The sequence below is a fragment of the Gigantopelta aegis genome, chromosome 3 (assembly GCF_016097555.1).
Source record: "Gigantopelta aegis isolate Gae_Host chromosome 3, Gae_host_genome, whole genome shotgun sequence".
NCBI classification, from domain to species: domain Eukaryota; kingdom Metazoa; phylum Mollusca; class Gastropoda; order Neomphalida; family Peltospiridae; genus Gigantopelta; species Gigantopelta aegis.
In genome coordinates, this window is record NC_054701.1 from 53,078,953 (window position 1) to 53,098,345 (window position 19,393).

The window sequence follows — 19,393 nt, forward strand, 5'->3', positions numbered from 1 at the left end:
CCAAGGCCGGTCCCTGTGCCCAGTATAGGCGTGCACTACAACAGCTTGCTCTGAATGTGCACGTAAAACCCTTCTCTTCTTCTTTCTGTTTGTTTCAGGTCATGCAGCAAATTAATTGACACGAAGATTTTATCAATGCGTATATATGTTTTGTTAGCTTTGATGAGATGAGTGAATGATTGTTTGTCTGGATTGCTATTTGTGAAAGAGTCGGAAACATGTCACGTAAACCATATTTGGCACCAACCATGTACAATTAATTATAAATTGAATCACCTAAAAAATTTTTTTATAAAAAATTAATTACTTAAAATATCTCCATAAAAGAACCCCAGATACGAGCTCTTAGCGGAAATTGCCGATCTTTAATGAGCAAGGCGATCACGTGGTCCGTGACGTCAGAGACGAGACGCTTGATCTGAAAAGCCTTACACTTAGCATTAGTCGGTACCGCTCACAAAGAATCCAAGACTAGCAGAGCTTACCAAAAAAAATGAATGTTCGTTCGCAAAACATTTTGCCATATCAGTTTGAGCCGTTGGTAAATGAAGAAAGACACATATTTATTAACAACAGTGATACGGAAGAAGAAACGGATAGCGAGTCGGAGGGTGGAGACACCGATGGTGCCAGGCCCATACCAGACGGCAGATTTGGCGATCTTGGCTGGTAAGTTGTGGACGGTAATGACTATTAGTAGGATTACCTACCTTTTGTTTGTACCGCTTGTACGCGATTTTTGTATTACGTTTGTCATTTATTATACTTCTTTTATTTCTGTTGAAGTTGAAAATTAAATGAATACGCGACATCAGCGTCGGTTGTCAGAACCTTCAAACGGTGTCCGACCACGTATACGGTATAGGGCCTAAGTTATATAAGTTATACTGTTATAGGACAATTGTTTTTTAAATTGCACACAACAATAGTATTTTTGTTAGTCCCAAAACATTTACTTTTGTTCTTACGTGAACCCAAATTGAAATTATTTACAATTTAAATTTTTCTGAAAGAAAGCCTTTTCCCCACCCCATCGTTTGTTGCTTTTGTTAGTTTTTTTTTTATTTTTAAATCATATATACATGTATTCAGTGTCTCTCCCCCCCCCCCCCCCCCCCAATATATAAAATTTGGGGTGGGGAGAGGGAGGCCATGCCCCACCCCATTCTTATCAAACCTTTTTTTTTTAAAGTAAGTTAGTTGTTTTTTAACGACACCACTAGAGCACATTGATTTATTAATCATCAGCTAGCCTATTGGATATCAAACATATGGTCATTTTTTTTACAGTTATTAAGGCAGAGCCGGAATATAGACCTTGGGTTGGGTCTGGGCACTTCAGGTTCGGGGGCCCCTCACCATGCAAATTAAATTACATGACAAATAAAAAAAAAAATCCCATTAGTAGCAAGTGAACTTTGTGTACCAACCCACAAACAGGATAGCACATACTACAGTCCTTGATATACGAGTCATGGTGTACTGGATGGAAAGAAAGAAGTGTTTTATTCAACATATTTTATTTACGGTTATATGACGTCAGACATTGGTTAAGGATGGATGGAAAGAGAAGTAGTCCAATGGGCAATCCTAAACCGACAGTGCATGAGACCAGTGGGTTATGTCCCACCCATTTTTACAAATAATTACACACATACATATTGTAGGTCCCCTCCCCACTCCAATATAAAATCCTGGCCAGTTTGCATCAATTTGAATGTCCTTTTTTTTCTTTTCTTTTTTTCTTCAAATTAAACATTCACAATATAACACTAATTTGCCCTGCTAACACATTTCATAATTTTCTGGCACAATGCCCCCAAACCCCTTTAGAGATTTCAGTCCCTTTGGAAACTCGGATCATTTGCCATCTGAAAACTCACGAATCCTTTTTAAAATGTTGTAATGACTGGATCCACCTCTGTGCTGTAATATCGGTGCTCATTTTACTTTTGAGTGCTCAAACAGCTTGTGGGTATGGAGTATTAAGTTAGTTTTGAGTGCTTACCCGAGAATCAAACCACCTCAGTGTACCCACCAAAAATGGTGACATTGTTTAATTTACTTCAATTGCCGAAGAAGCAAATTCAAAGAATACTAGTACCTCAAGATGTTTGCAGGCATTTCTGGTTTTCAGTAGGTCATGATAAAATAATAATAACAAATGATGATAAAATAATAATTTATTATTTGGACATGTATATAAATATTAATTACCCCCCCCCCCCCCCCACACACACACACACAAACACGCGTAATTAACTAAGGGCTGTTCCATGAAAGATGGAGGGTGTCCGGTTTTAGATACCCACCACCCACAAAATAAATATGCTTAAATCATGTATGCATAGAAAATTATACATCACCAGGTGTAAAATAGTTATTGTGCTCTCCCACCTGTTGGATCAATTGTGGAACATCCCTAAAGAATTAATATCATATTCCTATGAAGTCTGGGCTTTAGATTGCAACGAAGCTAAGGTGATAAATGCTTTACTCCAAATAAGTATACCCAACATAAACATGCTCAGATTAAGTACAACATGCCGGCCCTTCAGTAATTGAAATAACATTACAGTATTATAAGACCTTGATGTACTTTGAAAAAAAAAATCCCTGTTGTGTCCAAATTAGAGATATCTAAAGCCCTGTCAACTATTTTCTTCATGGGGTAGGGGAAGTGACCAGATTTGTACAAATACAAGCTATTAATAACTACATTCATCCTTGTTCGTCCAGATAAAGTGTTTCATATGTACATGTACTCATTTCACAAACATTTTTTATCAAATCAAAAATAAAAGCCAGCCTTTTTTCTTGGTAGGTTTGATTTTCCAGAAACATACAATTTCTTTTCAAGGCCTTCCATAAGTATTTTACAATAAATAATAATAAAAAACCAACACACATTACAAATAAAAACATTAAAAAATATATACATCTACTATTTATCAATAACGGGGTGTTTTTTTAATCGTAAAAGGGATTATGGTATATTAATATTATCAAGTCATTGTTACAAAATGCTGCTTACAACTTGCTCATATTATTTATTTTTCAACATCCAATGTGTTTCTGATCTTCTCAGTGTATGTAGTACCTATTATGTACTTAATAAAACTAGGGTCTGCTGTCTTTGTGGAGAAAAAAGTTGGAAAGAAAAGTAGGTCAGTTACTTTTAATAAATATTCATGACATCTTTAAGAATACAATCCATTTCCTTCACTTTTGGTTAATAAATACATGTTTGTTTCAGGTGTGACTGTGGTAATTGTGCCTTGATGGCCACTGTAGAAGAATGCCTATGTTGTATGGAGGTGCCAGCAGCTAGATACAAGGCCGACATGGCAGATGATGAGTGTGTGTCACAGCACGAGGGATTTATTGTAAACTGCCTCAACATGCATGTCTTGGAGTTGGCCATGTTGGACTATGTTCGTATGGACGGACCACTCGATGACAATGATCCCATTCACGAGTAAGAAGAATAATCTGATTCAATTTACATAATTGTATCCATTTGACACAGTAAAAATTAATGGTCAAATGCAGCATAGTAGACCCTGGCATAGTTTAGCATACAATTTCATCTTTTTTAATGCATTTCCTAGAATAGCTCTATTGTACATATAAAAATATAAAGTCATGTGATATTATTTAAATGCCAATATTTTCAAGGTACATGTGCCCTCACAAAATGACCTTTATTTAATAAACAATTAAACATGGTCACGTTTTAGTTTCTAAAGATAATTATTAGAACAACAATCATCTGATGCAAACACATTGAAACAGTAATGTTTCCATAAAATATGCATGATGTATTGAATATTTACAATTTCTTTGCTGTTTCTTCCTTTACAGGACATACAGATATGTTGCTTATAGACGATTTGCGAGATGGATTGGTCAAAGAAATCGCCGTGTGCTTCCTGCATGTGTTGTTGTGAAGATTAGAGACAGTTTCCCATCAGAAATCTACACCGGCTTTCAATATGCTAGACCATAAATAAATTAATAAAAATGTTCATAACACTATAATATCTTGTTTTGGTCATCACTTGATATTCATCACATAAACAGCTTATCAAATAGCATTGAATCGTGATCTGTGTCTTTGCACAGCTTCTGTTTTCTCCACTCTGTAATAGTCATTTGTTAAGAATCCAGGCATGCTTGACATTGTCTGCTTGACATCTGTTCTTGCAACTCCGTAATTATCCAGCTGGTATCGCCTTTGCATTAAAGATTCCATCAGTGTATCCACATACTCTGAAAATGAAGTTTAAAAATATGAAAACATATAAAATGAAGCAACAGGCATTATACTGTTGATTAGTTCTTCCTTGTAATATAATAATGGTATATTTGAGCACACCTCCAACATTTTATACTATAGCTACTAGTATTCTGTGTCGAAGATCTAATAATCTTGGGAGGAACCTGTAACTATCACAAAGGCTACATTTATTATTTATCATCTGCAGCAGGTACTTTATATGCAATTTCACATATGTGAGATAGTAAACAGTACAGTATGTGGCAAATAGACATACAGCATTTGTCTGAATGGGGAATAACACTGGTTGAGGTAAATACTCTACTATCTCACCCTGAATCTATAATATATATGTAGTTTAATGTACCAAATATTATTACTGTGCAGTGTTTACTTACTGTAGCTAGAGGATTCCTTCACAGCTTTTATGACCGCATCCTTTCCTTTCTTTGCTTTGGGATAAACCAATCGCCAACATAGATTGCCATCCTTTGTTACGACTTGAGCTTTATTTCCATTTTCGTTATAATGGAAAGCAGCAAGATGCAGTCTGAAAATTAAATGTATATTGTATATCAACAACCATATTGGAGAACATCTGATATTTGTATCATGTATGGCTATTTGTTACCTATTGGAGAATGGTATTGGGCGTTCTCATTATGCGATTAGTTGCACAACTTGTCGTATGCAATCAAACCGTACTGTGCGAATACCTAAATCAGAACGACTACAGTCTTGTATGTTCTGATTATTGTAGGGCTGACACTTGGGTGTGACCCATCTCTTAACGAGAATGCTGCTTTACGGTTTACAGAGAAGTGAGAGATATTTGCTATTATTACCCCAGAGGTCACTCGTAGCAGGAAATATTTTTCATATTTTCTCAGTGAGAAATATTCTGCATTGGTTTAACGAACAGTATTATTGGATAATTTGACGCTTCCAAACCAATGACCTTGTTGGTACTAAATATGACATCACGATTTGGCAAACACAAAATGACGTCATGTAGTTTAAAGAGTGCGTTTATGTCTTTGTATTTGGTTTTAAACTTATAACAAAATGTAATTTTAATGCAATTCATTGTAGATTTTGTATGAATGTGATTAAATTACAAAGCTATAGCAATTCTCAGAACAGTGCGTAAAGTGGTTTACATCGTTTCTATACAGGTTGGCCTTCGTGCATGTGCGTCTATTTACATATGCTACTCTTTGAATAAATAAAATGTCGATAAAAACACTTGCCCAAACAAACTTGCACATACTAGTAAGACATTTTGACATACACTAGCATGGGGAAAACATGTTAAGTTAGCAAATACTACTGAATTACATTCCGATCATTATTTTAAGCAGGGGTGGGATGTAGCCCTGTTGGATCAATCTCCGTCAGAGGGCCCATTGGGCTATCCTTCGTTCCATCCAGTATACCATGACTAGTATATCAAAGGATGTGGGATATTGCATATAAAAGATCCCTTGCTACTAATGGAAAAATGTAGCGTTTTTTCTTTCTAAGACTATATGTCAAAACTACCAAATGTTTGACATCCAGTTGCCAATGATTAATAATTCAATTGCTCTAGTGGTGTCGTTAAACAAAACAAACCTTAATTTTATTTTTAGCAATATAATACTAACATCCCAAATTATTTAAAAGAAAATATTGACATCTGTCATTCAAATAATATACGACTACTAAACATTTTCTAAACTAAGATAATCAACAAAGATAATTATCTGGGTATACTTTACCTAGCTTTCATAGCAGAAATGAAGAAATGGGTACTTTTTGGGGCGAAGTGATTTACAACATTGTGATACACCTCTAGTGATGATGTCTGGTGCAGTGGAGATAAATGTGGAATGTCCTTTAGCAGATATGGGCTGTTGATGATAGCCTTGACCAACTTATGGGATCTTGATCCTGAAAATATAAACATATTTATAATGAAACTCAGAATTTACATAAAGCCGCCAAATGCAGAGATTTTACAAATTTAATATTGTTTATTCTTTTCTTTTGCAATACTTATCTAAAATTTGAAAGACATGATACAGAACAGTATAGCATAAATTATTACTCTGATATTTGAAGTGCTGGGAATTAGTTGGAATTTCATAATCAATAATCCGTTAAAATCAGTATGTATACACTAACCAATCAACTTTGATTATAATTGATCATTGGAATATCGCTAAATATATTTATATAAACACTAGGTTTTAAACATAAAACAAACAAAAAATTGACTTGCCAGCTGTGAGCCACACTCTCTCAGTGTTGCAGGTTTCATGTTCGCAGGCAGCAAATTTCGCCCCATGGCCGGTGTGAACATTAATTACATGGTTTGAAACAGACCTCCATTTCGCCAGCTTCATGTCTTTGTCATCGCTGCTTGTTCCCGATACCCAATACATATGATTGGAAATGGAATGTATCCATGGAATAATGTCTTCACATCTTTTCTTTTTAGAGGCAGCTTCAAGTTTCTTCTTAACACCTGTATGAAAAATACAAATTGTTATCAGGGAAGATGTGGTTTTTAAAATATATATTATCAACAGTTGCAAATCAAAAGAAAAGAAACTATTATTTGACATTTTTTACAATTGTGTACCAATCTCTAGACTTAAATAGCAAATGAAGATGTGATAGAAAATGTTCCCTGGTTATTTCCTGAATTATGTACTTTTATTTGTATACATATGCTCACAAGATGGAGGGGGGGGGGGGGGGGGGGGGGGGGGGGGGGGGAAGAGATCAGTAGCCACCCAAGGAGGTCTTAAAATTTTGTTTAATGACACCACTAGAGCACATTGATTTATTAATCATCGGCTACTAGATGTCAAACATTTGGTAATTCTAGTTTTAGAAAGAAAACCCTAAACAATGTGGCAGTGGACAGGGTGGGACCTGCATACCTACCCTCATCATAAATGCTGCTGGATGATAAAGTAGACACATTTCTATTTTTCAGCACATAATAATATCTTGTTTGATTTATTTTCTTAAATACATGTCCATTTTATAACTATTGGATGCAATTAATTTGTAAAACCAGTAACTAAACTAACCTTTAGCCATGTGCCAAACATCAAAATAATGCCTGGTCTGGCCTTCTTTCTCTCTCATGTACTTTTTCACCTGGACATGGCGATCAGTGACCAGTTCTAGTGCATGACAGCCAAACTTCTTAATATGTTCCAATGACCTCTTCAACCCCTCCAATTCCATATTCTGTGAATTTTTTACTTCATTTACCTTAAAGTAAAAATTAATAAGATATATAATTGTACAAAAAAGCACAAACACACTTAAAAAATTATAACATATATAGGAATACCTGTAAATTTTGATCATATCAAATGTTTTGTAAGCCATACAGTAACCAGTCATTTCGTACCATAGTCATTTCATACCCAATTTTACCATTTCGTACCATAGTTATTTGCTCATTTTGGAACCAAGTCATTTCGTACCGTGTCTGTTTGGTCATTTCGTACCTTGGTCATTTTGCACCTCAATCATTTATTGTGCAGCTGACAAAAATAAAATACTGGGTACAAAATGACCAAACATTATGGTACGGGATAAAAGGTATGAAATGACCAAAGCACTATCGTACGAAACGACTATGGTACGAAATGGATGGTACGAAATGACTAGTAACCAGCCACACACACACCAAATAGTAATACTATATAAATGCACGCCAATTTACTGATAAATCAGTATTTATAAGCACTTCATAATTTTTGTTTTAATAGTTAGTACTCCGCTGTGCTATCACTCGAACTTGACCCACAGTATAAAAAAGAAAATATTAATTGCTAAAGGAAAATGATGATTACAGTAAATCATATCAGACCTTGTGGGGACTTATCACTCTCATGCACATCACTCCCCCGGGATTAGTTCTATAGTTCCCCATAGCATATCAATTTATATGATAATATATCAATATGGTTATCTTAAATGGTATGATATCAATATGGTTATTTTAAATCATATTATATCAATATGGTTATCTTAAATGGCTCTCCATGATGTAACTTAGGGGAGTAAGTAATCACACCCTTCAAATTATAGATGAAAAAAAAATAACAATGCTAAATAATATCTTTTACCTGTACTAACTGAACATCAAGGACAAGTTTTCTTTCCAGATCCATTAAGGTGTAGCTACCATATTTGGCACAGTGTCCTGGAGAATCACACCGAGCATCACCACCCAAAGAGAGATCTGCACCTGACAAAGTTGTCATCAGGTCATTTTGATACTTTGCCCAACACTTCTCTATACAAGGTATCAAATAGCACGACTGGATTCTGTAGTATGTCCTTACAGAGATACATGGTATTTTCATATGGTTGAATAAAGTTATCACATTTGATGGACTACTTCCACTGAACAAAATACCACCAGAAATAAACAAATTTGCCCATGGGAGTTTTTTATAATTCTTTTGACTCTGCCATGTGTAACAATGGCCATTGGCACATTCTTGCGTTACAGTCACCATGAAACCGATCTGGTTCTTTACAGTAGCTGTACAGATCCCACTGCACAGTCGACAAACTGACATTAAGTCAGCAAGTGCATTCTCGGCAATCAAATATTGTCTCTCGTCATTTGGCAATGAATTTGAATTAAGAATGTATGACTGTATATCTGGTTCTTCTTCGTCAAATTCAGAATCATCTTCACAAGATTCATCAAACAGAGGGACATAATCTGGGTCATCGCTATCATCATCACTGTCGTCATCATCATCACCACTGTCTTCAAGATCACTGCATTTATCTGCATGTATCTGATCATTATCAGGTTTTAATAAATCACACTGAATACCCACTGAAACAGTGGTTGGGCAGTGTTGAACACAAAAATCCTTTATTTTTGGTTTGACTTGGATCCTTCTTGTTCTCTGTTGTGGTTTATTTACAAGTTTCTGTTCCTGCTGCCTTTTCACTGTTGGATTCCATTTGGGGATTGCATTTAAATCGGGTACAGGATCCTCACACAATACTGATGGACTCTGAACAAAAGTATCACATACAGCAGGGGCATCTTTTGGTAATGGTGTTTTTTTATTACCACCATCAAGATTACTTTCACTGGCATAGGTCTCGATGTTTATTTCCTGAAGAACCTGAAAATAAAAATACATTTGTGAGCAAAATCAGAGGATGCATTGAAAACTAAATAAATTCAGATTAACTGGAATTAATTTGTAATTATGAACACAATAGCATCTGCAGTATTAATGATATTTAATTTCCAATAATGGGGATCACAAAAGGGTGTGAGTGTGCATGCATTTTGTTAAAGTACAAAGCTAAGAGACATCTTTTAATGTTGCTATTTTAAATATACTTAACACACCTGGTCCCACTGCACCTGTGATTTTAATTATCACCTATGTGTGAAGTGAATTCATTGCCCTTAGGATAAGATGCATAGAGACAAATCCTTTTGTTACTGAATACAAAGCATTCATGCTTCTTGAAGTGACACCACACATCTACAGGTACATGCACCAGCAGACAGTTTATTGCCCCTAATTAGTAATTTAATCCCTTGCTATCTACATTTTTGTAGTTCTTTGTTTGGATTATCTCTGTGTGTGTGTGGAAGTACAAAGCTAACAGACATCTAAGAGACATAAACACACACACACATGTAACTGGTTTTTAAAAGAATACATCAAATCTTTAAAAAATAGTTTTTATCTAAATTTGCATTCTGAATAAAGTTCTGATGATCTTCATTTCAAACTAAATAATGATTTGCATGAAATAGTGTGGCATGAAGTAATATATGTGTATGTGCATGAGTATTTATATAGTATATATGCATGTGTACCAGGCAGAGGGTCACACCGGAACAAATTTCTGTTCAGCAAATGTTCAGATATATGTGTAGTATTCTGTTGAAAATTAATTTTTAACTGCTTATTTAATGATTATTTTATTACTAATATTAGCCCGAAACAAAATGTTGTACATAGCCACCATGTATAAAAATTAGCAATATGTGCTAATTTGGCAATGAAGAGGGTGAACTCTGGCCAGGGTTAAAATAAAAAGTAAAATATGGCCCAAAAAACAAATGTCCTGCTAAGAACAAATATGGCTTGCTGGAAATAAGACAGGGCATTGGATGGCTTTGGGATAGTGTGGAAAATTAGGACCTGTGGGATTTATTTTAGAGCATTAAGGAATTAAAATATAACACTATTAACAGAATCATAAGCTAAATAGCAAATGAGTTAATTGTAAAATAATGTCTTTTGTAAATAGACATGCACATTTTTGGGTGGTTTTAACAAGTGAATTTCTATTTCACCTGCTATATCATACATGTAGGTCTATAAATTGGATAGCTTTTCACAGGCCACTATTTTGAGCCCTGTCTACATACCATGATATCCATGTCATAAACCCATGTGATAATTTAGTTTATTAACCCGATTAATAATGGTATGCAAATCTGCAAGGTCTTGAGGTAATTTGTTACTGTGGATGGGTCATTTGCTTATGAGCCAACAAGGCCTGTATACCTGAGCGTAATGTTTTCAAAGATTCGTTTAAAACGTGTGACGTCAAACTAATTTGTGCTAATCGTGATGATGTCATATTACCGATGGTGGCGGCTTTAGTACTATGATTTACAAAAAATAATAATTAAAATGTAATTTTTGGAGTGTTATAGGATAAATAGAATTCAGTACTCATGTTTTTTAATATGTTAAATATCAACCTCGTCTAGTTAATCGGTATTTGTCTCGGTAGAGCCTCGACAAATACCGATTAACATAGACTCGGTTCATATTTTCCACATTAAAAAACACTTGTGACGAATCCTCTATATATTATTGTTTAACAATATTATAATTATACACTGTCTTTATTTAGTAAACTATTATTAGCGTGACAGTCCTCTTTGTGGGGATGAAATCTCCAGTAAAGGATATCTTTGCAAGTGGCAATCCTCCTATAAATGAGGCACTGGATAGAGATTCATGGAATCATCGACTATATTATATATGGGTCATTCCATGGTAATGATTTAAGCCAGGATGTGACATTCTGACTCTTATGATCTCCTTCACTAAAAATCCTTTTTAAATTGAAATGCAGTTTTATCATTTATAGACTCATTACATATGGTATCAGGTCGTTTCGCCCTTATTCCCAATCGCCCCGTGTCGTTTCGCCCACATACTGGGTCGTTTCGCCCTCATGTTTAAATGTTTGTGAATGATGAATAAATTTGTTTACGTGACTCTAGTTGCAAATCAGATATAGGTTATCAATTTGTAACCCTTTATGAACCATAAACACCATTTATATATTATTACATTTTGTGTGTTTTTCTTCTAATTAGGTCCATTTGCTTCAGTTTACATTAAAAAAGTCATTAAAAAGATATGTTTAAAAAAAAAATTGTTGTATGCTATATATGGCATTTTTGTTAAAATAATGCGTATTTTGTTATTAAAATGTTTTAAAATAAAGCATATTTTGTGGGGGTTTTAAAAAGATTTTGTGAGAATATACTCATTTTGGGTACAAACTAAGAGTTCCCCTTAAAAAATCACATACAGATGTAATCATTGAGCGAGTCTATTGTTTGTTTAATTAGCAGCTCGGAGAAACTGAAAGTACAAGAGAATCTTGCAGGGTATTATCTGCTTAATTAGCAGTTAAAAGAATCTGAAGGGATATTTACTCCTGGTACAATATAGCCTTGCAGGGGATTGTCTGCTTAATTAGCAGGTCATCCTTAGCATGAGTAGCCTATGTGATTACTTGAATTTGGGCCTCTTTGGGCCTTTTCTTGATCTCGAATAGAATCGGTATTAAACAAATATATCTTTGTAGTATAATGAGTAATTAAGGTAGGAGCAATTTATTGTAGTTGTCCACATTTTGTTTCGGACCACCCCAATACATAGGGGCGAAACGACTCATAATGGAGGACGAAACGACTCATTCTAAGGGCGAAATGACTCAGGGCGAACGGGAATAAGGGCGAAACGACTCGGGGGCGAATAAGAATAAGGGCGAAATGACCCGGATTCATTACATATAGTAGTATAAGCATGTCAGGCCTAATTTCATTTTTCGTATACAAAAAAAAAAAGACTTATAAAGTGAAAAGTAAAATGTGCCAGGATGTGACAAAAATGGACATCACTTTTTTAACACTGCAGTTATTTCCAAAACTCTACTCTCCTGGTAGAATGTTTGCTTATTGAAATACACTGTTTAATACAATATCCAGTCTATTTCTAAATGCCATATAGCAAATTACTAAAAAAATATCCTGTATGATGTAATATTTACTTTTTAAAATTTCAGTACGAGCCAGGACGTGACATTTTGTCCAGTTCACTTAAACAACTAATAAATGATATGTATATCAAATACTACTGATGAAACAATGTTAATTTATGAAACCAATTATATTTACTGGTTTTAAGTGTTTTCATTATCAAAATAAGTTCATAAAATCCTAATTAATTGAACTGTCGAGCAAAAATAAACTTCTCATACAATATTCATATAATATAGTTTTATAACCAGTAACCATACCAGTTGTCAACAACATCGTTATCCTGAAGTTGCTAAGTCTGGTGATTTTTGTCTTATCTTTACAATACATGTACAAACTAAACAGACGAAGTATAGGTATTACTTTTTCGTTGGCTGCAGCATCAACTTTTGCATTTAGCTCAACACTGATTGTACAAATGTAGCTACATTTCTCATAAATTATATGTCCTGCATCAGTAAAGCTGCATTTATAGTTCTATCTATGAATGTTCATCCCAGTGCATGTCAAAATTTATTATTTAAAAATTTTAATTAAATTTTTTGAAGTTTAATTTTTTTTAATGTTTAAAAAAAAAAATTAACATTCATTGAGATGGATATATATCTACAGATGCACTATTAATGACACTGAATAAGTTTATGGTAGGGTAGGCAAGACATTTAATTCTGTAGAATTATTGTTTGCAATTTATTATATATTTTTAGATAATATATTATATTTTGCCTTTTGTTGGTATTTTTATGATAATCTGATTTAATTCGAATTCAAAATATAAACCCCAGTCAGTAAAGAAATTATAGTTTTTGGACAGTTTCTTCTTTCTGTTCATCATTATCTGATATGCCAAACCGTCAACAATGTATATTAATATAAATAATTAAACTGTTGATGATTGACAATAGCAAAAATCTCAACGACACAATTGATTTGAATTCCCCCAACCCAAGTTTTATCTTGTATTATGTATCTTTATCGATTATATCCTCAGGGCTTCTACAATGTTTATAAAATCCACTAGCCATGGGATCAGTGATTTTATAAATTTACTAGCCCTACTTTACTTGAAAGTTAATACAATTTTACTAAATAACAGTAATAATCAAATATGTCACCTAAAGTCTAAAAACACTAACATTGAGGGGTTGGGGCAGGATATTCATATTTACAAAATAGACTTAACTGCAACATTTAACCCAAAAAATGCCATTGGGCATGGCAATAGTAGTTATTTACTAGCCCAACGTTGAATATTACTAGCCATGGAAGTGGGGCTACCATATATCCTTCACTGGAGAAATGTTGGTTTATATATTCCAATACATGTTTGATACCTGTATCTGTTAATGAATAAAAGATTTTAGCAGCACATATTGTATTTGAACAATTCTTTGACACAATACTAATTGTATGTGTACACCAGTTTGGATTCATAAAATGGATGTATTTGGTATGAATACAATATTCTGTAAATTGGTGGATTATCAATAATTAACTTTCTGGTCAAAACATAGAATTAATTGATAATAGTATTTTTGTATAGATCTACATAAATCCATGTTAAATATTCCCCCGGAACATACAGTTTCTCTCTTTCCGATTCGTGCTGGTGAGAGCAAAAATATTGAAAATAAAAGTAATTTCTTTTAGGTACACGTGCATTATCTAGTCCGTTAAGAGGGAAGGTAACCCTAATATTTATAAGTATTATGTGTCAAAGGAAAGTCCTAAAATTATCAAATTACTGTGTAATTATTGATAATGAAAAAAACCAAACACTTCTATTGGAAGTTGGGATGGAAGTATTTCGACATGCACAAGAAAATGAAATGAACAGATAAACTTACCTCAGCTCGTCTTCGTTTAGCATATGCCCCTCGTGATGTTTTTGGCGTCTTTGGCTCTTCTGGTGCTAGTAATAGGTGAACATCAGGGATAGCTGTTACAAATAATTTTGCTCTAGCATTACGATATCCGTAACTTTCTTTCGTTGCTGGAAAAGTCTCGTAATTTGAAGGTGAAAAATGTACGGAACACAAAGTACTATACGGCGTTGGTGTCCAATCTTTTCTTTTACAATAAAATATCCACGCCTTTCTTCGAATACAATCCTTTGGAAAACCGAAAAAAGATAATCCCGATCCTTTAAACTGTTTATTTTGACACCCAAAGGCCGCACAGTACGGCATTGTTGGGCTCTGAAAAGATCATACGCCCCTTACTCCATATATAAACAATGAAAGAGTATAGCGGCTCTGACGTCACTTCCGGTTTTTTCCGAAAGCTTACGGAAAAATATGCATAAATCATACTTTGATACTGATCGGTGTAATTTCTTCGTTTTAAGATAACTACACGCATTTTATTGTTATAAACTTATTTGTATATTATTTTTATATCATTTTGTTTTTAAAATGAGCTATAATGTGGTTACGTGTCATGTTTCCTTTAAGGACCACACAGATTTTGAGGGGAAACCCGCTGTCGCCACTACATGGGCTACTCTTCCGATTAGCAGCAAGGAATCTTTTATTTGCGCTTCCCACAGGCAGGATAGCAGAAACCATGGCCTTTGTTGAACCAGTTATGGATCACTGGTCGGTGCAAGTGGTTTACACCTACCCATTGAGCCTTGCGGAGCACTCACTCAGGGTTTGGAGTCGGTATATCTGGATTAAAAATCCCATGCTTCGACTGGGATCCGAACCCAGTACCTACCAGCCTGTAGACCGATGGCCTACCACGACGCCACCGAGGCCAGTCGTTAAAATTAGTTTCTTGTAAACATATTCGGCCGATTTCACCAACTAAGTCCACATTAACCAAATTTAAGTCTTTAGACCAAGTCTTCTTAAAAAGAGTATTATCTAGTATCAAGTTCTATTTCACCAACTAAGTCCAAATAGGAGAAAACTATGTTTAGTGAAACGTGGTCTAATAGGAGTTAGACTGGATCTGCATGTGTGAAATCAATGAAATTACTGATCTGTGATGACAACCTTCATGTTGCACGAGACATATTTCCTATAAAAGAGCACATGCACGTGCATGCGTTTCAATGTTAGATTGAAATAGACAAACGAAAGCGTGCAGAAAATTTCAGACTGTCAAAAAGAAAAATGAAGCTTGGCATGTCATTAGAAGTGAAATGATATCGCAATTTGCAGATAAACCGATTCGAAGTGACACACAATTAAAGGATTTTTGGCGAAGGGCCAAAATTAAAGCCAAAAGTGAAATTTCATTCGCTAAAAGGTCATTAAATAAAACTGGAGGCGGCCCAAAAGATAAAGCCATTAGTGAACAAAGTCAGTTAATCGCGGATACCATTGGGTATGATGTTCTTAGCCCACAACGTAACAGGTATGACGATGACGTGCCCACTACTTCAGATGTAGTCGAGAGAACATCCAACAGTTACCAGTCGCGCAATTCATGTCCCGGCCCAACAACCGGAAGCAAGCAACGAACTTGAAGACAATTACAATTACAATGACGATGTTGATGCAGGCGACAACACAACTGTTGACGCAGGCGACAACCACAACTGTTGATGCAGGCGACACCACAACTGCTTACGCAGGGGACACCACAACTGCTAACGCTGGTACCATCGAACAACGTAAGTATGTTGTCTTGTACTGTATCTTTACCGGCCTCGGTGATGTATGGCCATGTCAGCGGGATAAAAGCTGGCAGGTACTGGGTACGAATACCACTCGAAGCATGGGATATGTAATTGTTGTATCGGCTCCAACCCAGAGCGTGTTAGGGAGGCCGGGTAAACACTTGCACCAACCAGTGGTGCACACATGATATAACAAAGACCGTGGTTTGTGCCATCATGTCTGGGAAAGTTAATATGAAAACAACTTAATAAATAACATTTAAAAACCATTAAATGCTAAAGAGTAATGGGGTGATCACACTGGCCCGAATGAGCTTCCGTTTGTTTTCCGTATACGAAAGTGGTGTGATTTTTTAAACTGGTCGAATGTCCCTCCGAATGTGTTTTCCCCAATGTATCACCGAATGCTTTCCGTTTGTTTTCCGAATGTTTTCAGTATGGTTTCAGAATGGTTTCAGAATAGACCGAATACTTCCCGCATGTTGACTTCGAAAGGTTTTCTTTCCGAACGGTTTCCGTATGCTTTCCGAATGTTTTCAGAACCCGGCGAATCGACCTAGAATGGACCGAACTCTTTCCGCATGCTTTCCCGCAAGGGTTCGGAAAGGGTTCGTCATGTTCTATATCCATTCGGGGTGTTCGGAAGCATATGGAACATACTGTGCATTCTGGAAGTATACGAGCAGTTCGGAAAATGTTCTGAAAGAATACCGGAAGGGTTCTGGCTATTCGTTATACATTCGGCGGCATAAATGAAAAAAAATCCGGAAAGGATACTGAAAACGTTCGGAAAGCATTCGTCATGTTCTAGGTCCATTCGGGGTGTTCGGAAAGCATACGGAACCCAGCACCTCCAAATTTTCATTCCGAATGCACCAAGAACTAGACGTATGCTTCCCGAATACTTCCCGAATACACATGGACGTCACATTCGGATGGTCGATGAAAATTATTTTGAACATGCACATCAAATTTTTTTAGCTACCGAATGCCGTTCCGTATGCATCCGTACGGAGCCGAACAGCCAGTATGCTCCTAGAACACACCGAATGCTTCCCGAATATGATCCGTTCGCTCCCCGAACACCCAAATTACTATTCGGAAAACAAACGAAATGGCATTCGGGCCAGTGTGATCGGGCCATAAATATATATTCCTTCATCTGACATGTATTTACTAAAAATTATTCATTTCAGATTTACCTAGTTACTCAACAGCCAACAGCGCATCATCCGAAATACTTGAGATGAGAAAGAAGGAGCATATTCGCCGGATGGAACTGATGGATTTGAAAGAGAGGGTGCTACTTTTGAAAGAAAAGAAACTCAAGAAGGAACTTGACATTATTACTTGATTGTTATTTTCTAGTCTATAAATATACAATGTACTATGAAAATAAATAATATGACTTTTCAAAGAATCATGTTCCAACCAGTGCACCATGACTGGTATATCAAAGGCCGTGGTATGTACTATCCTGTCTATGGGAAAGTGCATATGAAAGATCCCTTGCTATATAAGAAAAATGTAGCGGATTTCCACTGACTATGTGTCACAATTGCCATATGTTTGACGTCCAATAGCCGATGATTAATAAATCAATGTGCTCTAGTGGCGTCGTTAAACAAAACAAACTTAACTCATATCTGATTTTATAATCTATATTTCAAATAGAAAATACTGCTGAAATTCATAGTCCAATAGTTCAATAGATTTTGATACAACATGGTGTCAAAATTCATCACAACACAAATTATTAGTGAAAATGATTTCGTATGAGCATTCTGCGGAATGCTAATCCCCTGGGGTTATTCTGCTCTCTGATGTTGACGTCATTCTGTAGGGCATGGACATCATTTCCTGGAAAGTCTGCATCTCCACTGTCACGAGAAATATTATGAAGGACACATAGGGCAACAATGACAGCTTTACTTGTTTCAATGTGACATCGTAACCGTGAATCCACACCGATGCAGGGGAATCTTCTCTTCAGTAATCCAAACACACGTTCTATGATGTTACGTGTGTGCGCCGGTGTGATGTGTTATAGGGGCGTTCTGAATCAGTACCTGCTCTGAGAACTGGCGTCAAAAGGTATCTCTCGCATGCTTATCCATTGTCCCCCAATAGAATCCCCCTGATCGTTTCATCTTCAAGATGATCCCGTAGAGTGCTTGAGCGGAAGATACGACTGTCATGACTAGATCCCGGCCATCGTGCCACCACATTTGTTATCTTCATGGAAGAATTATACACCATTTGCACATTGAGAGAATGGTAGCCCTTGCGATTCATGTATGAGGCTGCATTATGAACCTTTACTGGGCAAGCGACTCTAATGTGCGTTCCATCTATACACCCAATAATGCCTGGAAATCCTGCCATGTTGTGAAATTGTCCCTTTATGTGGACTGATTCTTCATCATTTGGCATCTTTATGTACTGCGGTCTCAATGATGCAATTGCTACGCTCACCCGTTTCACTATCCTGCAAACAGATGAAGATCTAATTCTACCGAGGTCGCCTGCCACCCGTTGATAGCAACCAGTTGCATAAAATCGCAAGCATGTAAGTAATTGCAACTCATTGGAAATGGCGTTATTTTTATTTGTATCGTGAGTGATTTGTCCTGCAATGAGATCAAGGACATTGTTAGCGCTTACTTTGGATAATCTGAATCTGCTTGTGAATCCCTTATCATTGTATAGTTCAAAATAGTTGACCCTATTTCTGAAAATACGCCTCAATCACTTCCTCCTAGGACTGTTTTCAGAAAATGTGAATGCATGAGGCATTTTTGAGGAAAAGCAGTTCACAAACTTTTTCTGGAGTAATTTTAGGTGCTGAAAACGACTAGGGGTGTGAATTTGCGAAATTTTGCAATTTAAGGGGTCAAAATAGGGGTCAAAGGTCATAAAGTGCAAAATTCTTTTTTTTTCAGGATTTGTCCTATATGACATGTTCCATGCATAGACTAAAAAAATAAAAAAAATATTGATGGATTTGTGATATATTTTAGTTTTAACATTCATAATTAAAAGCAAATGTATCACAAAAAATTACAATAAGCCTATTTTCTCGGAAAATGGCTGGGTTTTCATCCCCATTTGTGCAGTTTTTTAATTTTCTGCATTT

The 19,393-nt window shown here is 35.7% G+C and overlaps 2 protein-coding genes across 3 annotated transcripts; one reads left to right on the forward strand and one right to left on the reverse strand.

The window, feature by feature from the left end:
* The first annotated feature begins 300 nt into the window (after positions 1 to 300).
* Positions 301 to 4,038, forward strand: LOC121368236 (P2X purinoceptor 7-like). 2 transcript variants are annotated; one of them, XM_041492875.1, is made up of 3 exons: positions 301 to 669; positions 3,257 to 3,478; positions 3,874 to 4,038. In XM_041492875.1, exons 1-3 carry the CDS (start codon positions 494 to 496, stop codon positions 4,007 to 4,009), a joined length of 534 nt encoding a protein of 177 aa, XP_041348809.1. In that variant the 5' UTR covers positions 301 to 493; the 3' UTR covers positions 4,010 to 4,038. The 2 variants fall into 2 exon arrangements, with proteins under 2 accessions (XP_041348809.1, XP_041348808.1); XM_041492874.1 differs by having other exon boundaries at positions 308 to 669; positions 3,865 to 4,038.
* LOC121368235 lies at positions 3,671 to 15,063 on the reverse strand. The gene is made up of 7 exons (XM_041492872.1): positions 14,477 to 15,063; positions 8,416 to 9,441; positions 7,363 to 7,549; positions 6,543 to 6,788; positions 6,040 to 6,211; positions 4,678 to 4,829; positions 3,671 to 4,272 (listed from the first exon to the last, which is right to left on the reverse strand). Exons 1-7 carry the CDS (start codon positions 14,816 to 14,818, stop codon positions 4,088 to 4,090), a joined length of 2,310 nt encoding a protein of 769 aa, XP_041348806.1. The 5' UTR covers positions 14,819 to 15,063; the 3' UTR covers positions 3,671 to 4,087.
* Between the last annotated feature and the right edge of the window lie 4,330 nt (positions 15,064 to 19,393).

Bases quoted from the DNA above. Each gene is read 5' to 3' on its own strand.
- LOC121368236 (XM_041492874.1), top strand. From the start codon at position 494: ATGAATGTTCGTTCGCAAAACATTTTGCCATATCAGTTTGAGCCGTTG. The intron at 670-3,256 runs GTAAGTTGTGGA...TGTTTGTTTCAG, and splicing joins AGATTTGGCGATCTTGGCTG to GTGTGACTGTGGTAATTGTG. The intron at 3,479-3,864 runs GTAAGAAGAATA...CTTCCTTTACAG, and splicing joins GACAATGATCCCATTCACGA to GACATACAGATATGTTGCTT.
- LOC121368235 (XM_041492872.1), bottom strand. From the start codon at position 14,818: ATGCCGTACTGTGCGGCCTTTGGGTGTCAAAATAAACAGTTTAAAGGA. The intron at 7,550-8,415 runs GTAAAAGATATT...TTTTACTTTAAG, and splicing joins TTGATGTTCAGTTAGTACAG to GTAAATGAAGTAAAAAATTC. The intron at 4,273-4,677 runs GTAAGTAAACAC...CTTCATTTTCAG, and splicing joins GAAGGAATCCTCTAGCTACA to AGTATGTGGATACACTGATG.